General features: G+C 40.8%; 2 protein-coding genes across 2 annotated transcripts in view; one reads left to right on the top strand and one right to left on the bottom strand.

Moving 5' to 3' along the window:
* The window catches only part of CFAP43 (cilia and flagella associated protein 43), an 86,093-nt gene extending 84,197 nt beyond the window's left edge, over positions 1-1,896 (top strand). Inside the window, exons 37-39 of the mRNA XM_065408052.1 lie at positions 592-672; positions 776-929; positions 1,489-1,896. Coding sequence (XP_065264124.1) covers positions 592-672; positions 776-929; positions 1,489-1,661 — 408 coding nt within the window. The 3' untranslated portion in view covers positions 1,662-1,896. The remainder of the gene's footprint in view (positions 1-591; positions 673-775; positions 930-1,488) is intronic.
* Positions 1,897-3,881: 1,985 nt separating this feature from the next.
* On the bottom strand, positions 3,882-12,868 carry SFR1 (SWI5 dependent homologous recombination repair protein 1). The gene is made up of 5 exons (XM_065408355.1): positions 12,844-12,868; positions 12,239-12,307; positions 9,750-9,865; positions 5,834-6,226; positions 3,882-4,607 (listed from the first exon to the last, which is right to left on the bottom strand). Exons 3-5 carry the CDS (start codon positions 9,843-9,845, stop codon positions 4,416-4,418), a joined length of 681 nt encoding a protein of 226 aa, XP_065264427.1. The 5' UTR covers positions 9,846-9,865; positions 12,239-12,307; positions 12,844-12,868; the 3' UTR covers positions 3,882-4,415.
* Between the last annotated feature and the right edge of the window lie 5,675 nt (positions 12,869-18,543).

Here is an 18,543-nt window from a genome sequence, read left to right as displayed (position 1 = left end):
TTTCTTTTAAGACCTCTACTCTTAAGCGTGTCTGTTGTTAGAAGCTGTAATCTCTTAAGACACTGAGGGCAGGTCTACACTAACCCCCCAATTCGAACTAAGGTACGCAACTTCAGCTACGTGAATAACGTAGCTGAAGTTCGAAGTACCTTAGTTCGAACTTACCTCCGTCCAGACGCGGCAGGCAGGCTCCCCCGTCGACTTCGCGTACTCCTCTCGTCGAGCTGGAGTACCGCAGTCGACGGCGAGCACTTCCGGGTTCGACTTATCGCGTCCACACAAGACACGATAAGTCGAACCCAGAAGTTCGATTTGCTTGCCGCCGAACTACTGGGTAAGTGTAGACCTACCCTGAGTGTACTAGAGTTAACAATGCTAATAAATGAATACTTGAATAGAATGTTCTCAAGTACTCAAGTAGCATCTAAGAAATGTTCATTTTATGGTTTATAGAAATGCTTTGTGCTATGCAAGATTAAAACAAATGTTCTTTCTAAGTTTTATATAGCTTGATTGCCAACCTAGGATATTGGAATGGTTGAAACACACTCAGATACCTAGTAGTCTGATTTCTCTCTTTTTATTCTGCAGTTCCTGCGCATACTAAACTATGACAGCCGCATCACCCAACAGGTTTCAGTAATGGAGCAGACGCTTGGTGTGATGGATAAGGTAAATCCTAAATGTGCTGTACCTATTGAGTTCTTGGGGGTGGGCGGGCACAAGCAGCTTTAATAAAGTCGCATATTTGCTTTATTCAACTGGAAATGGACAGCTGCACAAGAAGAATGTGAAGAACCATCAGAAAGCATTTAAAGATCTGGAGAAGCGCATCTGTCTAAAGGAACAAGCAAACTACAAACTCAGCCAGGAGCTGCAAGAAATGCTTGTGTCTGTTTCAGAAAGGCGGCATATCTTTGAAGCAGCTGGTGAGTCACATTCTGTAGCACGCTTTAGGTCACAAGTAAAAGACATTCATAAAATACATCTCCAAAGCTGGTCAGTTCTTCTTTCCATCAGCAGCACTACAGGCACAAAACACTGCCAGCAGCAGATTTTTGTTACGTTACATATACACAGATGGTATTGCCCTGCCTAAGAGAGCAATTTCAATATCCATCAGACACTAAGGATATGTCTAGACTTGAGATTTTTGCTCCTGTTGTAACCCAAGTTAATTAACTGTTGCTAGTATAAGTTAGTGAAACTCCATTAAAGTCATAAAACTATTCCCATTTGCATCAGCAGAGACTTTGGTACAATGCCTTTGTCCTCTCTAAAAAATAAATTCACCCCTCCTCCTCTCACCATTTGTGCCTGGGCAAAACAGAAGTAGCCATACGTTGCAAGAGCAAAAATTTGTCCCCAAGTGTGAGCTCTTTTGAAAGTCTAGCCTTGTCACTGAAATAAGATACGCCCTGGGGCAGGGCCTACAACAATAGATATTTTCTCTGATATGAACTATTTCTGATATTTTGCTTTGCACAGACACACAGCTGGTTTCTGAAAAAGCCGCAAAGGAGCATTACCAGGATATTGTGCAGCGACGACAGCTAGTGGATCTTGCAAAAGAACAGGCCCAAGAGATTTCAGTTCTTCAGGCAGAAGTTGAAAGGCTGAGAATGAGAACATTTCCCGCCCTTTTTGAAATGGAATATTAGCAGAAGGATACTTCCACCAACATAGACGCATACGAGTTCATCATTGCTTATCTCCTTTGCTTACCGTAGATACATCTCTCTACAAAAGAATTGATTTCTTCATTTACTCTTCTAAAATATTTTACTAGACTGAGTATGAAAGCTATTTTGTACCGTTTCTACCCAATTTTGGTGTGCCTGTTGTAAAACTGCAATTTATGATTTCATAGCTTAATGACAGACGCGTGTTTATTACTATAGAAATAGATATTTTGAACAACACAGTCACCTTGTGTATTCTGTGGTCTGCAATGCACGTTCCTATGATGCCGAAGAATGGAAGCAATTCAGAAAACGCTGAATTGTATTTACTTAGGAAAAAAATTGCCAAGTAATATAACTAAAAATAGTTTTGTTAAAAATCAATTACTAGTATGTGTGTTAAATGAAACCACAAATATACTGATTTAAAATAAAACAGTTCATCATCATTGCTTCATGATACCATGATGACAGCAGCATTAGGTGCCCTTTACCTTGATTATATAATTTAAAAAAAAAAAAAAAAAAAAAACCACAACGCTCCTGCTTCATTTAACTCCCAAGTCTTGAGTTCAGGATCCCATATTTTACCTCATTAGTTGATGCCATCGTACACTGAACAGATCAACATCGGTTAATATCACAGGAAAATGCTCTCAGCACTGTTTTTACGTGTCTGTTTGTTTTTTCAATTGCTCTAATTGACATGATACACAATTTTGAACTTGGAAGGCTTGGTAAGTGAAGTATGAACTGGTATTCAAAACGGTTTTAAATTCTGGAAGATACAATTTAAGTCTATACCCACTCTTAATAATTTTGAATCCTAAAGAGTTGAACAACTTTTCATTTTTAAATCATTATTAGTTTCATCTTATTTCTGCTCTTAAATTTTATTCCACTTCACTGTATTTAAAAAAAAATCTAACAGTCCTTAGATTAAATAAACCTTATTAGAGCTACCCTACTGGACTCGTCTTAAACAGTTCCTACTATATGCCCCACTAGTGGAGTCCAACTTCAGATGCGTTAGCATAAGATTTCTTCTCATACCACTTCTCTCCCGAAAGAGATGGGAAGCGGATAAAGAAAAGAGGAACCTTCAGTAAATTCTACCATGTGGTCTAAGATGGACCTGCACAGGAATTTCCTGCCATTACAATTTCCCCCGCACCTGTTCTAAATTGTTTCTTCTTTCATCTTTCCTAGGAAATATGCCTCAAGTCAGAGCCCCATTCCAAGGTGACATCACTAACAGCATTAATACTTTTGTTTAGCAAATACTACAGTTATCAAAACTTCTTGATTGCTGTTATTGCCTCCTTCTAGATTTGACTTCTGTTTATTGCTTTATCATTTTAACTATGATTCATAATTAGTCTAATTACCCCTCCATAGTTCTTCCCAGATTTCTTACCTCATACCAAATCCTCATCAGGAGGCAGGGGTTGAATTCCAATCTAGCAGAACCGAAGAGCCCTGGGAGGGCAGCTACTCCCTTCTGGATGCCCCATCTTCTTACCCAAGCCACTGTATCAGCCCCTTCTTCATCTTAGTAACCACACAGATTATCAAAATGATTTAATAATCAACATTTCTTATATAAATTCCTAGTTAGCAGTAAAATTCACCCTATACCGTCCACCCAAGAGGGCTTTGCTGCAGAATTTAGGTCTCGTGTCACCTGATAGACAGGAGCGTGGTAATCTGGAACAGTAAAACGAAAATATACTACTTCTAAACTCAGATTTTTCCTGATTTCCCTGCAGGTACATCAGAAGTGTCTTAGTGTTGAGGAAGGGAGTATAAATTGTCACATGTACAATAAAACAAAGTTACAGCAGATTAGGAATCTGTACGTGTACAATGAATTGGTGCATTCTGGAGGTGTGTGGGGCAGTTGGGGTTCTTATAAATTTAAAATTAGATGAAGCGTGTTTCAAAGTAAAAAATAAGAAATTCAGTGAGGAAAGAAGCAGCTAAAATAAATGGATGGTCAAGGAGGAGATAGTCAACAGGGAATCAACTTCTCTCCCACAATCTCTAATTAACATAATAAAATACCACATAAATTAGAACTAAAACGTAAGACGTAAAAAGGGGAAAATGGCTTTGGGATTTAAGAAGAATAATTGCAGAACGGTAAATTAAATGCAGCCATTTAAATACATTAGACACAGTTCTGTTTTTGTTAAGCACCATAGAATATGTATTGCTTCTAGTATCACAAGAAATAAAGCCATGTACAAAAACTCAATATTGCTTCAGTAATTGAGAATATGCAATGTGTTTACACTTGAACTTAATCCTTAGAAAGCTCACATCAATTGACTGGCAAATTGAAGAAACTTTCAGAATATGTATGTGTTGAATTCCTCAACATCTTAGTATAACTAGAAAAAACAGTTCTCTTGTTTGATATAATGGGATCAAGTTAATGTACAATGTAAAACTGATCAGAGAAGATGCAGCTCACTGTTTAAGTACAATATTACTAGATTTCATTTTCACATCCACTAATGGCAATTTTCTCAATGAGTAAGTTTCTGCCTAAGAGATAATCCTTTCCAGAAAATAACTGCCTCTTACAGCATATACATAAGCACAGTCTATTACAACAATCCACTACTGAAACAAACTATCATGATGGTTTAATAGTTATGATGCAATCAGTTTATATTTAATCTTTTCCGAAGACTATTTTTTTATAACCGAAAACTTTGTCATTGTAAATTACATATCTGTAAAGTCTTCTTCTGTTCTGCTGTAGTGTAGTAACTTGTCTTCTAATCCAAAATTGTCTATCAACAGAGTGAGGCTCAGTTTATTGCCATCTGTAGACAAAGCTGACTGGAGTTCATAAAGCATCAACTGGGTGCTGCATCTCCATTTCGTTATCAAAGATTGCAATTCTGATGGGTTATTCTGAAATGGGGAGGGGGGAGGGAGAAAGGTTACTTACGGAGTTGCAGAAATTATAGAAAAACAATGTTTGGAACTTTACAGATATTTATAGAACTTAATTAACTGAAAGAGCCCCAAAACAATTACAATAAAAAACTATATGCAGAGAGAATTTCTGCCTCCTCTGGGGTGGAATGCAACAATTACTTCTGTAGTGGTGCTGTCCAGGACAGGAAGTGGGAAAAACAGCCCATCCACTTAAAACTACAGTGGAAGCTTAGGTATGAAGAATGCAATTGAATTAGAATTTGACTCCTCATCTTCTACAAAAAGTTGCATGGATCTTTATCATCTACATATAGGATCTCTGCACTTTCAGCAGTACAACATCCACTAACAATGATGGGAAATTAAGTTGTAATCAAACAGAGAAGTGCTGTCTCATGAATCAACACTGTTTTCAGCAATACCTAGGGCTGCATCAACATTGGCAGCATTCAGACCCAAGAACTTAACATGATGAAAAAGAGGCCTGTGTCTTGTCTACACTACAGCTTCTGTGGTTGTTTCTTTTAGTAGAGCTGTACTGTTGGCAAATTATACATCCGATTTTGTCTAGTGTAGACAAGACATAAGCATTGGTAGTCTCCCAGTCAAGTGCAAACACTTTCCACAATAAAAGACAGAGGTCAAGAACAGTTAAAGATGTATTTGAAATACACATCCAGTTTAAAAGTCATTTTTAAAGAGCTACATTATTATGCATTATTTTTTATTGCATTTCTTTTAGTTTGGATGATGAAAACAAAATAGTCTTTCATTTTGGTTTCTCATCAGTTTCAATTTCAGGTTCTCATATATTAGCCCAATGCTGCAATCTTTAGGCTTGAAACATTACCAAGGAATATTTTTGTTTTAAAAAATATTTCTCCAATAGAATTTAAAAACACACAGAAACATTTCTATTAGAGTTGGTCACATTTTTTTGAATTTTGAAATTAAATTTAAAACAGGAAAACAAAAATAAATAAACCAACCAACTTTCTTCCCTGCTTTTTGACTAGCTCTAATTTCTACTGGTTTTAGGAGTTTATAAAAATGTACCAAATTTTTGAATAAAAATGTACCAAATTACCAAAATTTGCCCTGAAATTAGGTCCCCCCTGCCTGGTCCCCATTTCAAAAAACATTAAAAGAGAAAAGATTTAGAGCTGAGATAGCGTGGCCTATTCAGAAACTGTTCTCACCTTGGATCTGTACATCTTGACCAGTTTGAGTCTTCGAAGCAGCTCTTTCTTCTCTTGGACCTGCTTCAACAATCTTAATTTTTCCTCAAGTAGTTCTTGTTGACTAAGGTCAGCCCCAAACACCACAGAGTGTGGGGAATTCTGAACAAGTCTGCAGCAATGTCTCTCCTGTACAGGACTACTTAAACTTGTATTTGCAGCACAGTTCTTCTCCAGGATTTCACAGCTATTTTGTAATCTGGAACAGGATTCTTTTGCCAACAGAGCCCCTTCTTCAGAAGTACTGTAATCTTTTTCTTCAATATCTACTTTAAGGCGTTTTGCCACAGTGAAACTGGAATTAAATGAACGTCTTGCTTTCTTTAATCGCTCCTTAAGTGTTGTGCTCATTGGCTAAATAAAATGACAAAGGAACAAAACAAAACAAAAAAGTCAAACAATATTTTTGCTAATATAAACTATTTGGGAGAAGTAAGAACAGAAGTGACCTTAATATAAGTAGTAAGTTTACCAGTTCAATTTTTACAGTATATGTAAACCCCACTATGATGTAAATTTTCACAATTACCCCTACAGAGTTCACAAATGTGACTGAGCAGTTATCTTCCTCCTCTCACATGTATACCTACACACACTCACTCAGCAGCTAGTCGTAAGAAAAAGTTGTGGCTCCAACCTTCCTGACTTCATCTCTCAGGACCTGCTGTCCTTATTCAATGACTCCAGGAGAATTTTCTTTAAGAAAGGAAGTACAACTATCCTAATTGTCAAAATTTAGAAACTGTTACAGGTCAGTATGTTATCATCTCTGTAAAAAAATCTCAGCATGGAAATCTACTGCTGGAGACTTCAAAACTAGAGGGAACTCAAGATACCTACTGGATCAATAGCACAGCCTTTTCCCCTCGTTTTAGTTTCACATATTGCTCACAATATGCGATGTACTTTCCATAATTCAAGCCTAGCATGAATTCCCAAATGTAGGGAAATTAATAGTTAAAGGAAAACTACAGTGTAATATATTAGATAGTACTATCACTATAAATATAATTATAAAGAAGTAAATCAATAAGTTTCTGGAAGTAAAAACCAATAATTTTTTTTTTTTTTTTTTTTTTTTTAAACCTCTGCCTTCATGACCAGTTCATGATGCAAAGTAGGACTGAAGGAATCCTTTCCTCCACTGGACAGCACTGCAAGTCAAGCATTTCGAAGTTATGTGTAAGGCAGATCCCCTATTTTTTTTGTTTAAGGGAAAAAAACACAAATCTGTAAGTACTAAAAAAAAATTAAATGAGAATTTGGCTTCTAGTAGCTTTGAAACGGTTTTCAAGTGTTTTCTACTAGGAACATTTTTGCGCGTCTATTCTGCAGGAAAGAAAGCTGCCTCACTGACTGAATGTAAACACAGGTATGTCTAAACACTACTTTAAAAATCAATTCAACATATATTCTTATTATGAGCCTGATTTTGCCACCCTGACTCAAGTTGAGTAGCACTCAAAATCCAAATGGGACTACTTGCACAGTAAGGTACTACTCAACATGTGTACGATAGCAGAATTGGACCATACTAAATTAATTTAAATTGACGTAATTTAAGTTGACTAATGCAAACATAATATACTCCTGGGGGAATTCTGCGCCACTGTGCAAGCACAGAGTTAAGGTCCCCTGAAGATTTTTCCCCCTCCTGCAGAATAATTGATTCTGATGGGGAGGCAAAGGGAACCGCGAGAGGGGTCATGCTGCAATTACACCTTTCACCCAACAGGGGCTGATGTGGTGCCAGAAAAGAGGGCGGCTGGCTCACAGGCTGGAGCAGCCAACCGTGGAGAGGAAGGGGGCAGAGGCTGCCTTCCTCACAGCACCCTGCCCACAAGGCCAGGTGAGGAGACACGGATTATGGGGGAGACAGAGTGGTGCTGCTGGGGAGGGGTTTATACAGACTGGGGTTCAGAAGGGCTAGTGGGGTGATAACACTGAGCCAGGGGCTGAATGAGAGTGGGGGTGCAGAGCCATATGGGGCTGGGAGGAGTGGGGGTGGCTGAGTGGGTTTGCAAGGGTACATGGGGACATGTGCAGATATGCCCAGCTGAAAGGGAGAGGGTAGGGGTCAGCCAGGGTCTGCACAGGGGAGGCTCCCCAACTCCGTAACAGTCCCTCCCCTGTTGTTGTGTTATTTTGACAAATAAAATATGCTGAATTTTTAAAATATTGTGCACAGAATGTTTAACTTTTTGGCCCAACGCTTTTAATTTTTTGGCCCGACATTCCCCCAGAAATAATAGGCATCCTCCTCTCTGTTGCAGTTCTCCAGCTGTAATGATTATTCCAGGTAGCCAGTCCTCAGATTTCTGTTCTATCTGAAACAAGCAGTACCACTATTTCTACTACATCAATCATTGAACATCACTGGACCTCATAGATGGTCATCAGAAGAATCAAATAAGTGTCAGGCCTGAGGCCAAGAGCTGTTTCTATACCAAACTGCTTTTTAAAGTCCAAGGCCACCATTTTAGAGTGGTTATGGTTTTGAGTGTCTCAGTGTTAGAGTAACCAATCTGAGGCACATTACAGGGCTTAATTTCAGAAGGTGGGTGCTCAGCACTTTCTGAAAACCCAAAGTCACTGAATTCAAAAATCACTAGTCATCCTTAAAGATCTTTGCCTAATATTTTATATCCTTATAAAATATTTAAATTTTGAGAAAACCCAAACAATATAGTTAAAAGACACTTATCACAATCTGACCCTATGCTGGCCAGGCCCCTGTTTTAATGTGTGCCATGGTCAATTTAACATCACCAAACGGTGCATGCAGGGGCATTACATCAGAGAAGGAATAGGCAATGTAGAACTGAACATCATAAGACCTAATACATTGCATTTCCATTTTGTATAGAGTTTTCCATACAAGCTGTGCTCCAAACTTAGAGTTAAATACCACCAATTTGATTTCAGGTGTGATTTGAAAACAGATGGGAAAGTCAGCAAGGAAAGCTGTCAGATGCAGCGAAGGATAATGCTGTTATAACTGTGGTAAGACTGTGACGTGACAGACTAAGCTAGTGCTAAGTGAGCAAAGGGGGGCAAGGTCAGGGAAGAGTGGGCTGGAGCAAGGGCGATGTGATTGCATTATTCTGTATGTGTCAAAGTACACCTCTACCCAGATATAACACGAATTCGGATATAACGCGGTAAAGCAGTGATCTGGGGGGGCAGGGCTGCGCACTCCGGCGGATCAAAGCAAGTTCGATATAACGCGGTTTCACCTATAACACGGTAAGGTAAGATTTTTTGGCTCCCGAGGACAGCGTTATATCAGGGTAGAGGTGTATAGGCAGAAGCAGCAGCAACATTCTGCATATGCTGGAGCCTAGAGAGCTGAGACTTGGAGCCTTTTGTACAGATGGAAGGAAGGATTAAAAAAAGTAAGTTTAAATAATGTCCTGAAATATCTTTATAAAGGTTTCTCTCACTTCTTAGCTCAGCATTCAGGGTGTTCCGCACTTAATGCATGTCAGAATCAAAGCACACATACACCTCTACCCCGATATAACGCGACCCGATATAACACGAATTCTGATATAACGCGGTAAAGCAGTGCTCCAGAGGGGTGGGGCTGTGCACTCCGTCGGATCAAAGCAAGTTCGATATAACGCGGTTTCACCTATAACGTGGTAAGACTTTTTGGCTCCCGAGGACAACATTATATTGAGGTAGAGGTGTTCTTAGAGAACATTACCCATTAATTTTAATTCTGAGCATAAACTATCTGTTCCCACATATATTCTGCCAAAGTATTTCATGGACTGCCAAACATCAAGTAAAGTTTGCTTACCATTGGTGTTGCAATACCTAGCTACAATGGGAAAACTTCACTAATAGAATGGCATATAAAAGGTTTTCATACCTTTTTCCCTGAGCCAGTGCTCTGAGGAGCTAGTGTCCCACGGTCCTTTGGAGTACTGCACAGTGATGTTGATTTGTCTAACAATGGTGTTTCCATCTTGAGAACAAGTTAATATACTGTAGAAATAATACAGAAACATATTAATATGCAGAATAGACATCTGACTTGTCAAGTCAGATCCTTTTCCCTCTGCTTAAGGTTAGAATGTGATGAAATAGGACCACCAAGTGGCCAGGGAAACAAATTAAAAGCAACGTTAAGAAAATACCAACACTAGGCTATTTTCCAGTTGTTCAGTTTACAAAGTCATCTGTTTATATAGAGCCTTATTCTGCCAACCTCATTTCCACGGAATTGTACACTGCTCTGTGAATAGCCCTCTTGATTACAATAGGACAAATGGCAGTACTACTCAGTATAAGGTTGGCAAAACCTGGCCTTTATTGTTAAGTTTTGTCTATTTATTTGTCGCTTTGGTGTTCATGTAGGATTAGAAATAATGTACTGTGTAGAAAGAAGAAAAATAAGAATATAAAATTAATATGGTTTCCAGTCTCCATCATCAGCCTCCATCATTTGCACCAACACTGGTGGGCGCCCTCAAACTCTCCAGAGGCAGTGGCATGTATTTATAAAGAAACGGAATCCATTATCATATGCTCGGAAAAGGCTAGATCCTGCCATATCTTACTCATATGCATAATCCTCACTGCAAACAGACACCCCATCAACTTCAAAATTTGAGCAATTCTTACTACTTGTCTGAGTAAGGATTACTCCTATGAGTAAGGCCTTGAAGAATCAGTCCCTCGGTTTGGCTATTTCTCAATTAGACATAAAAGGTTGCTAAGAGACACAGGATTTTTATTGTTCAACTGTACAAGCAATTAAGATTTTTTTTTTAAATAAAACAATAATTATATATACAGGGTCTCTGAAAATAATCTAGTATCTTATTTGAAGTGTGATCCTTTTAGGCATGCCCCATGGAGAAATATATTACTCATGCAAGTAGAATTTTTAGATTAAAATGAAGCTGCCCCAATTTGCTCAACAAAGCACACTGATTAACATGGTAAGAAGTACTTCTCCGCACATACCAACTTTACATTGATTTGACAACATTTAATTTAGTTTATGCAGTGTAGTGTAGCTGTGTTGGAGGATATTAGAGAGACATGATGAGTGAGGTAATATCTTTTATTGGACCAACTTCTTCTGAAGTTTTCTTCTTCTGAAGAACAACAGAAGTTGGTCCAATAAAAAAAAATAACTCACCCACCTTGTCTCTTTAATTTAGTTTGGCATTTTTGAACCACCTGCTAATGCCTAACATGCAGCTGGAAAGTTGTCAGTTATGCCTTCCAATGCCTGGAGACTGATATTTGTTTAGAAACAGACTAGAGAAGTCTTTTAAAGTTAAGGGTATTTAAACAAGTTACATGAGTACTGTAGTGTAAGATTACGTAAGGTACCATCTCCCCACAGGCTGAGGGCACCAAAGCTGCAGCTCTCCAAACCCTTACTGTCTTAGGGCAGGTCCACACTGGGGCGGGGGATCGATCTAGGAAACGCAACTTCAGCTACGAGAATAGCGTAGCTGAAGTCGACGTTTCCTAGATCGAACTAAATTTACTTACTGCGGGTCCACGCGGCGCAGGCAGGCTCCCCCGTCGACAGCGCTTCCTCCTCTCGGCGAGCAGGAGTTCCGCAGTCGACGGGGGAGCGCTTCTGGGATCGATCTATCGTGTCCAGATGAGACGCGATAAATCGATCCCAGAAGATCGATCTCTACCCGCCGAATTGGGCGGGTAGAGTGGACCTACCCTTAAAGAACGAGCTACAAGGGAATCCAGTTCAGGTCTGCGTGGCTGCATAGACAAGGTATTAGCCCTTATTTGTCTTACTGTTAAATCAAATCCATGTTACCTTGTCATTCAAGATTCAGCACATAGTATTCTATTTTAAGAAATTTTTTTTAAAAGGCTGTAAATCATGTGTCTTAGCAAATGGGTAGCATTTGCTGAATGTAACAGTGGTAAGTTATTTTCAAAGCACAGCAGTAAGTTACTTCATAGTTTAAGCAAGAGGCTAGGAAAAATTCGCATCATACCTATACAATATTTCACAGGTAAGTAATAAGTCTCTCCCTACTAAGCAACAGAACATTTTAAAACCTGAAAACAGCCTTCAACAGAGCTCTCAGTGTCTTTCTGAAATCCAATGGCCCACTGTTAGCCTTTACACAGGTTACTTTTCTTCAAGAAATCATTTATTCTACTAACAAAAAGTTTCCAAGGGTGCCATGGGGTCAGCATGCATCTGTAATTCCACTTCTCCATAGGTCTCTGCAACTCTGCCCTGCACAGTGAGAATCCTCCCCTTATTATTCAGGATCAATTTTTTTCCCCATGCAAAAACACCATTTAACATATAAAAACAGCATCTTCCACTGTAAATGGAACCACTGGGAAGAAGGAGAGCGGTACCTTTTCCTCAGCTCTGCCACTGACTCGCAGTGAGGCCTTGGGCAAGTCCCTTCCGTGCCTCAGTTTCCCCTAATGCACAACGGAGATAATGCTGTTTACTTTGCGAACAGCTTTGAGATATAGCGGACAAACATATTATAAGAGCTAGTATTAACATCATTTCATGAAGAGTGAGCTTTGCACCCTGATTAACCAATGCAGAGCTACGTGGTAGCCCATAGGCAGGGTCAGTGCTCTCAGCAGTTCGTCTGACATGGGGTAACCCACCCCATGCTGCCATCCCCTGCAGGGCACAGCCCCCTCCCAGGCAATACCGGTGCTGGCGGGGGGAGGGGAGAAGAATCACCCCATTAACACGGGGTAACCCCCCCCCATGCTGCCATCCCCTGCAGGGCACAGCCCCTCCCAGGCAACACCGGTGCTGGAGGGGGGGAAATCACCCCATTAACACGGGGCCGGGCCCCTCCCACCACGTACACGGAGAGGTGGGACTCGAAGGGGCTGGACTAGCCCCCGGGATCTGGGGCCTGACCCCCAGGTAATGGGGGAGGGGTGGCTGAGGTGACCCCCACCGCTGCGGGGGGGAGGGGCTTTCCCCTCGGTACCTCACGCTCCTCAGCGGGCCGCGCGCGCGCCCGCCCGACTCTGCGGCCCGACGCTCGCTCGGTCGGGTTAAAATGGCTCCAATCCAATCTCCCGCTCCCGCTCGAGGGGAGGAGCCGAGTTTGAGGCGGGCGCGGACGCGGAGAGGAAGGAGCGGTCGGGCGCGTGAAGGAAAGAGAAACTCCGAGCCCGCCCGCCCGCTCCCCAGGGGGAGATACACGGCGTGCGGTCGGGCGCGCGAAGAGAAACTCACGTCTCGCTCTGCGGAGTGGGCACCGGATGGGCGTGGCCAGAAGGGAGAAAGACTCCACTCTCGGGCGGGCGAGAATGAAGAGAGGCGTGTGCACACACAGGGGAGGGAGGAGGGTTGTGGAGCTGCCTGGCCCAGGCTGATTGGGGAGACAGGGAGGGGATTTCAAAATACCTAGAGGGGGAATGTAGGGGCTTAATTTCTAGCCCCCCAGCATCATGCAGTGCCCCCAAAACCAATGGGGACACCCCACGCCCCCTTCCCTCCAAGCCAGGTAGCTGGTTATTCCATGACATAATGGCAGTATCAAGTCATACAGATGGGTGAATAATTATACCCCTGTTCCCACTGGACAACTAGTGGTGCACTCACTCAGCTTCTCAGTTGGTCTATTGCCCGCCCCAAATGCCAGCAGGGTTCTGGATGTTTCATTGACAAAACTGGCCCAGGGCATCTCACTGAAAGTTGGTGAGCTTCTCCCTCAAACAAGGGAAAATTTTATTAAGATGATGTTAGAAAAAAAAAGGGAACAGAGTTTGAGCATAGAAGTTTCTGGTTATCAGGGAATAACGTACAGATTATCGAGGGTGCAAAGTTTGGTTTAAGATCAAGTGGCATAAGGAATACATAATCTGCAATATCCCCGATTGGGAGTAAAAGGTTGATGGGTCAAAGTACAGGCATTGAGATATGAGGGTATGAAGTTCATAGAGTGGCTATGTTCGGGTGTGGAGTATAACGAGTGGATATGATGATGAGGATGGATTGACCGCCTGAAAACGAGTCCCAATGGGAAACCATCTCTGCTCCTTCGGCCTGAGGGCCGATTCTTGGGGCAGACCTGACAGAACAGACAAGAGATAGTGCTACCACCCCCTACGCACATAGTGAGTCTAAAAAATATCCCATGGAAAGGAGGAAAGAAGAAGTTCAAAAGAAACAAAAGTGTAAAGACAGGAGCAATCAGTTTTTCCTAAAGTCAAAGCTAAATGAAATCACTCCCATGCATCCGAAGAAGTGGGTATTCACCCACGAAAGCTCATGCTTCTATAAATCCGTTAGTCTATAAGGTGCCACAGGACTCTTTGCTGCTTTTACAGATCCAGACTAACACGGCTACCCCTTTGATACTTGAAATCATATGCCGAGTAAAGAAAAGAGAATATGAAAAAAACTGAAAATAAAGCAGCATGATTGGAAAAAAGGGCTTTGAGAGGCAGAAAATATGGATAGTTAGGCCGTAAAGGGAAAATCAGAGGACCAAATAATTTTTAAAAGGAAGTAAGTGAGAGATGGACACACATCTATTCCTCACACCAAAAATTGATCGCAATATTGAAGTGGTCTTCTGTTGAAGAGCAAACAGCCCAAAACAGAATTCCACTTGCCAAGTTTAAAATTAGATTTAAGAATGGCTATGCATCTAGTTGGTAGCATCTAATGGCAGAACTAGCCACTAAACTGTGCATACTTTTTATATCACTGCACCCTGCATAAAGTTCTCTCAGTTCCGTGCTCTGGTATTCTGCTCTCCCCCTTTGGGTGTAGATCTCTCAATGACATCAGAGCAGAATCTTGTATCCCATCAAATAAAAAAAGTTCAAGTGGAATGTTATTCTTCAACCACATGAATTTTTACTTATCATTTGAAGGGATCTTGCCACATCTGGTAAGCCCAAAATGTGACCTATGCCTCTTGTATCTGCAATAAAAATCATCTAATCATTTTTGAAAATATGTTAAAATCTGTCTCTTTAGATCTACAATGAAAGTTGTGTGTCATGTTTTAGCAAAACTCCTAATACAATTGCACTTTTCAAGTGGGTGGAAATTCAAACGTACAGTAACCATATAGTATGTCTCAAAGTTCTCAAGAAGTCTTCTTCCGCCTTAGTGATGATAACTTTTTTAGATTACTCACTCTTTGTTGTGCAGACATCCTGATATTTCAGTTGCACAAGATGAACAGAGTTTTAGATTTTAGATATTCTTAACTGCTAAGATTCCATTAAGATTTTACAAGAACCTAATGTGAAACATGTAAATACGCAGCAGAAGCATTATATACTTTATTATTATTACAGTAGTGTAGCACGTAGTAACTTCAACTGAAATCAGGATTCCGTTGTGCTAGGTGCCTACGCATGTAGAAAGTAAGACACAGCTGCATGTCCAGAAGAATTTACAATCTAAATAGACTAGACAAAGGATCTGAGAAAAGAAATATTATCCCTATTCACAGACAGGGAGCACAGCTTGGTACTTAAGAACATGCTTAGTTCCCCTGAAGTCAATTGACTTGCCCAGGGTCACACAGGAAGTCTGTGGTAAAGCTGGGAACTGAACTGCAATCTTTGTGCATCCCTGTCCAGGGCCTTAATCATAAAACCACCTGTCCTAATGGCTAGTATGGCTATTCAGTACTTCAGGGTAGCAAGAGGGATAAAACCAAAATCTTCCTGCTTGAAAAGAACATGTTCCTATTACTTGAGTTAGAGGAGACTCTTCATGATCTCTTACCAGTATTATAGGGTTTATGGCACATTGTAGAGCACTTCTAGTTGCATCCAGTAGAGGCACTGCAACATATACAAAACTAGCCATCTTATTACAATATGCTAAATTATGAATTAATAGTGGCTATTGTTTAATTTTATTTTTTATTTCATAAGCAGAATGATTTTGTTTAAGCAAAACAAGAGAGAGGAATGAAGTGAATTTGCAGGACATTCTTCACCAGATTATAACAATTTTGAGGTCTAATTGCAGAATATGATATTGTCCCTTGAACCTCTTCAGGGATGCTTTGTTGCCTAAAGAACAAAGGACCATATGTACCTCCAATTTAGTTTCCTCTGTTCCTTGGCACTTTAATACATTAAGTGCCATCTGACTCTTCTCTCTCCAATGTATACCAGTTTACCCCAGAATCTGACTGTACATGTTCAGAGCACTGTATGACATGATCGCTCGTTAATCTTACATTCCTAAGAAAGCACTAACATTCAAACACTGGCACTGATTGCACAAGAGCATCACCATAAGAGCTTACATAGTCCATAGTAGCAAAACAGTTAATGTTTGTGAGATATGTAGGGCATAAATAATAAATAATCTAGACCCAGGATTTAGAGGACCCAGATTGAATGTCATGGATTCTGCATTCTAAAAGTTCCTGCATCATTACAAAGCCTATTTTGAAACCAGTTGCAAGGCAGAAAAGCTAGGATCTTCCCCATAAGTCTTGTTGATGGGTGATGCTGATGTTATTCAACATACTGAGCAGCAAGTCCAAATCTTTGCATAGGTTAACCCCTGTTCTAATTTTCTGAGATCAGTAGGTCTTATGGAAAGCCATATGATTTATCCTGACACATAAAGCACACTGCACACTCTGCATATTTTCTATAGCTGGAGGCAGTAAGGTGGAGTGTTTTTATGTGCTCAACCACTAGCTGCTGCAGAAATTTCCAAAGTTCTTCCCATTACAGTGTCAGCCTAAGGCTGTGTTTTCACTGGCTGCACAGGTCTGAATAATATTTTCTCCTTGAAAAGTGTTCTGACTTGTTTATACCCATACGAGTGTATTAAAAGATGACTTTATAGGCCACATTCATGGAGTTGTACAAGCTGATACCAGGTCTAAACTTGACTAAGTGGGTCAGAGTCTGCTCTCACAATGGTGTAAATGGGTAGCAATTCCACAGAGATCAATGGAACGACAGTGTAGGACTAACACAAGAGCAGAATCCCACGTTCTCTGTTTTGGGTTTGAAGTTTGTTTGGGGCTTCTTTAAAATACTCTTCAATTTCATAAGAGATCCTTCCTGGAAAGAAAAACAAGTGTAATTTACTATAGCTGTGAGGCATTGCAACTCCTGATTAGAAAGGATAATCTAAATGCCAGCTAAAATGGACTTCCTGATTCCTATTACTGCTTTACCTCAGAATACCTAAGTGGGTGATGCCAGGTGGTAATAACAGGGAGTAGCAGCAGACTATGCCTTCTCTTTCTGTGTCTGTGGGATTTTCTCTGGCGTGGACATGAAAAAAATTATGAACATGTTTGAAGTCTTTACAAGATTTTAAAAGAAGAGACAGGGAAGGGAAACAATAAACAGACCTCCAGTGTTTCTGTGCTTGGCAGGGAACTGACTGAGCATCATTTTAGGAAAATTCAAACCTCTCACATTTTAACTTCAACCCTTTGCCCAAACTAGGCACCAAGCTACAAATGTTGACACTTGTGATGGTCTAAGCATGTTCTTGTTATGTTAAAGATATTTGGTAGATGTTGGTTTGATTAAGAAAGGTTCAGCTTTTGCATTTTTATTCACAGCCCAGGAAAATGTTAAATCTTAGTTTTGCATTCTGCTTTCAAAACTTACTCAAAAACAAAAAGTGGCATTTCTGGGGGATGACCCAATGGATATTCCCTGGGGTAACTATGTGAGAAACAAAGCTTTGGCTTTCAAGCTTGACCCTTGCTTCTTTACTTCCTTGATCATAGATTTCAAGGCCAGAAGGGACCATTATGATCATCTAGTTCAGCAGTTCTCAAACTGTGGGTCAGGACCCCAAAGTGGGTCACAACCCCATTTTAATGGGGTTGCCAGGGCCGGTGTTAGACTTGCTGGGGCCCAGGGCCAAAGCCTGAGAAGCCCACCACCCGGGACCGAAGCCGAAGCCTAAGAGCTTCAGCCCTGGGTGGCAGGGCCCAGGGTTACAGGCCTCCCGCTTAGGGCTGAAGCCCTTGGGCTTCAGCTTTTGCCCACCCGCCCAGAGTGGTGGGGCTCAGGCTTTGGCTCCGCCTCCCCCACCCCCAACCGGGGCAGCTGGGCTTGGGCAGGATCAGGCTTTGATCCCCCATCCTGGGGTCATGTAATTTTTGTTGTCCGAAGGGGGTCACGGTGCAATGAAGTTTGAGAACACCTGATCTAGTCTGACTTTCTATATATGCTCAAAAAAATTTGTTAGTCTCTAAGGTGCCACAAGTACTCCTGTTCTTTTTACGGATACAGACTAACACGGCTGCTACTCTGAAATATATGACACAGGTCACAGAACACCCCAAAAATAATTCCTTTTGAACTAGAGCACATCTTTTAAAAAGACATCTAATCTTGATTTTGAAATTGACAGTGATGGAGAATCCGTGACCTTTGGTAAATTGTTCCAATGGTTAGCTAGTCTCATTGCTAAAAATTTACTCTTTATTTCCAGTCTGAATGTGTCTAGTGTCTACTTCCAGCCTTTGGCTTGTGTTATACCTTTCTCTGCTAGATTGAAGAGCCCATTATCAAATATTTGTTCCCCATGTAGATACTTTTAGGCTGTGATCAAGTCACCCCTTAACCTTCTCTTTATTATGTTAAGTAGATTGAGCTCATTGAGTCTGTCCCTATAAAACAGGTTTTCTAATCCTTTAATCATTCTCATAGCTCTTCTCTGA

The sequence above is a fragment of the Emys orbicularis genome, chromosome 7 (genome assembly GCF_028017835.1).
Source record: "Emys orbicularis isolate rEmyOrb1 chromosome 7, rEmyOrb1.hap1, whole genome shotgun sequence".
Lineage (NCBI taxonomy): Eukaryota > Metazoa > Chordata > Testudines > Emydidae > Emys > Emys orbicularis.
Note: the sequence above shows the minus strand (reverse complement) of the source record. Positions and strands in the feature narration are given on the sequence as shown.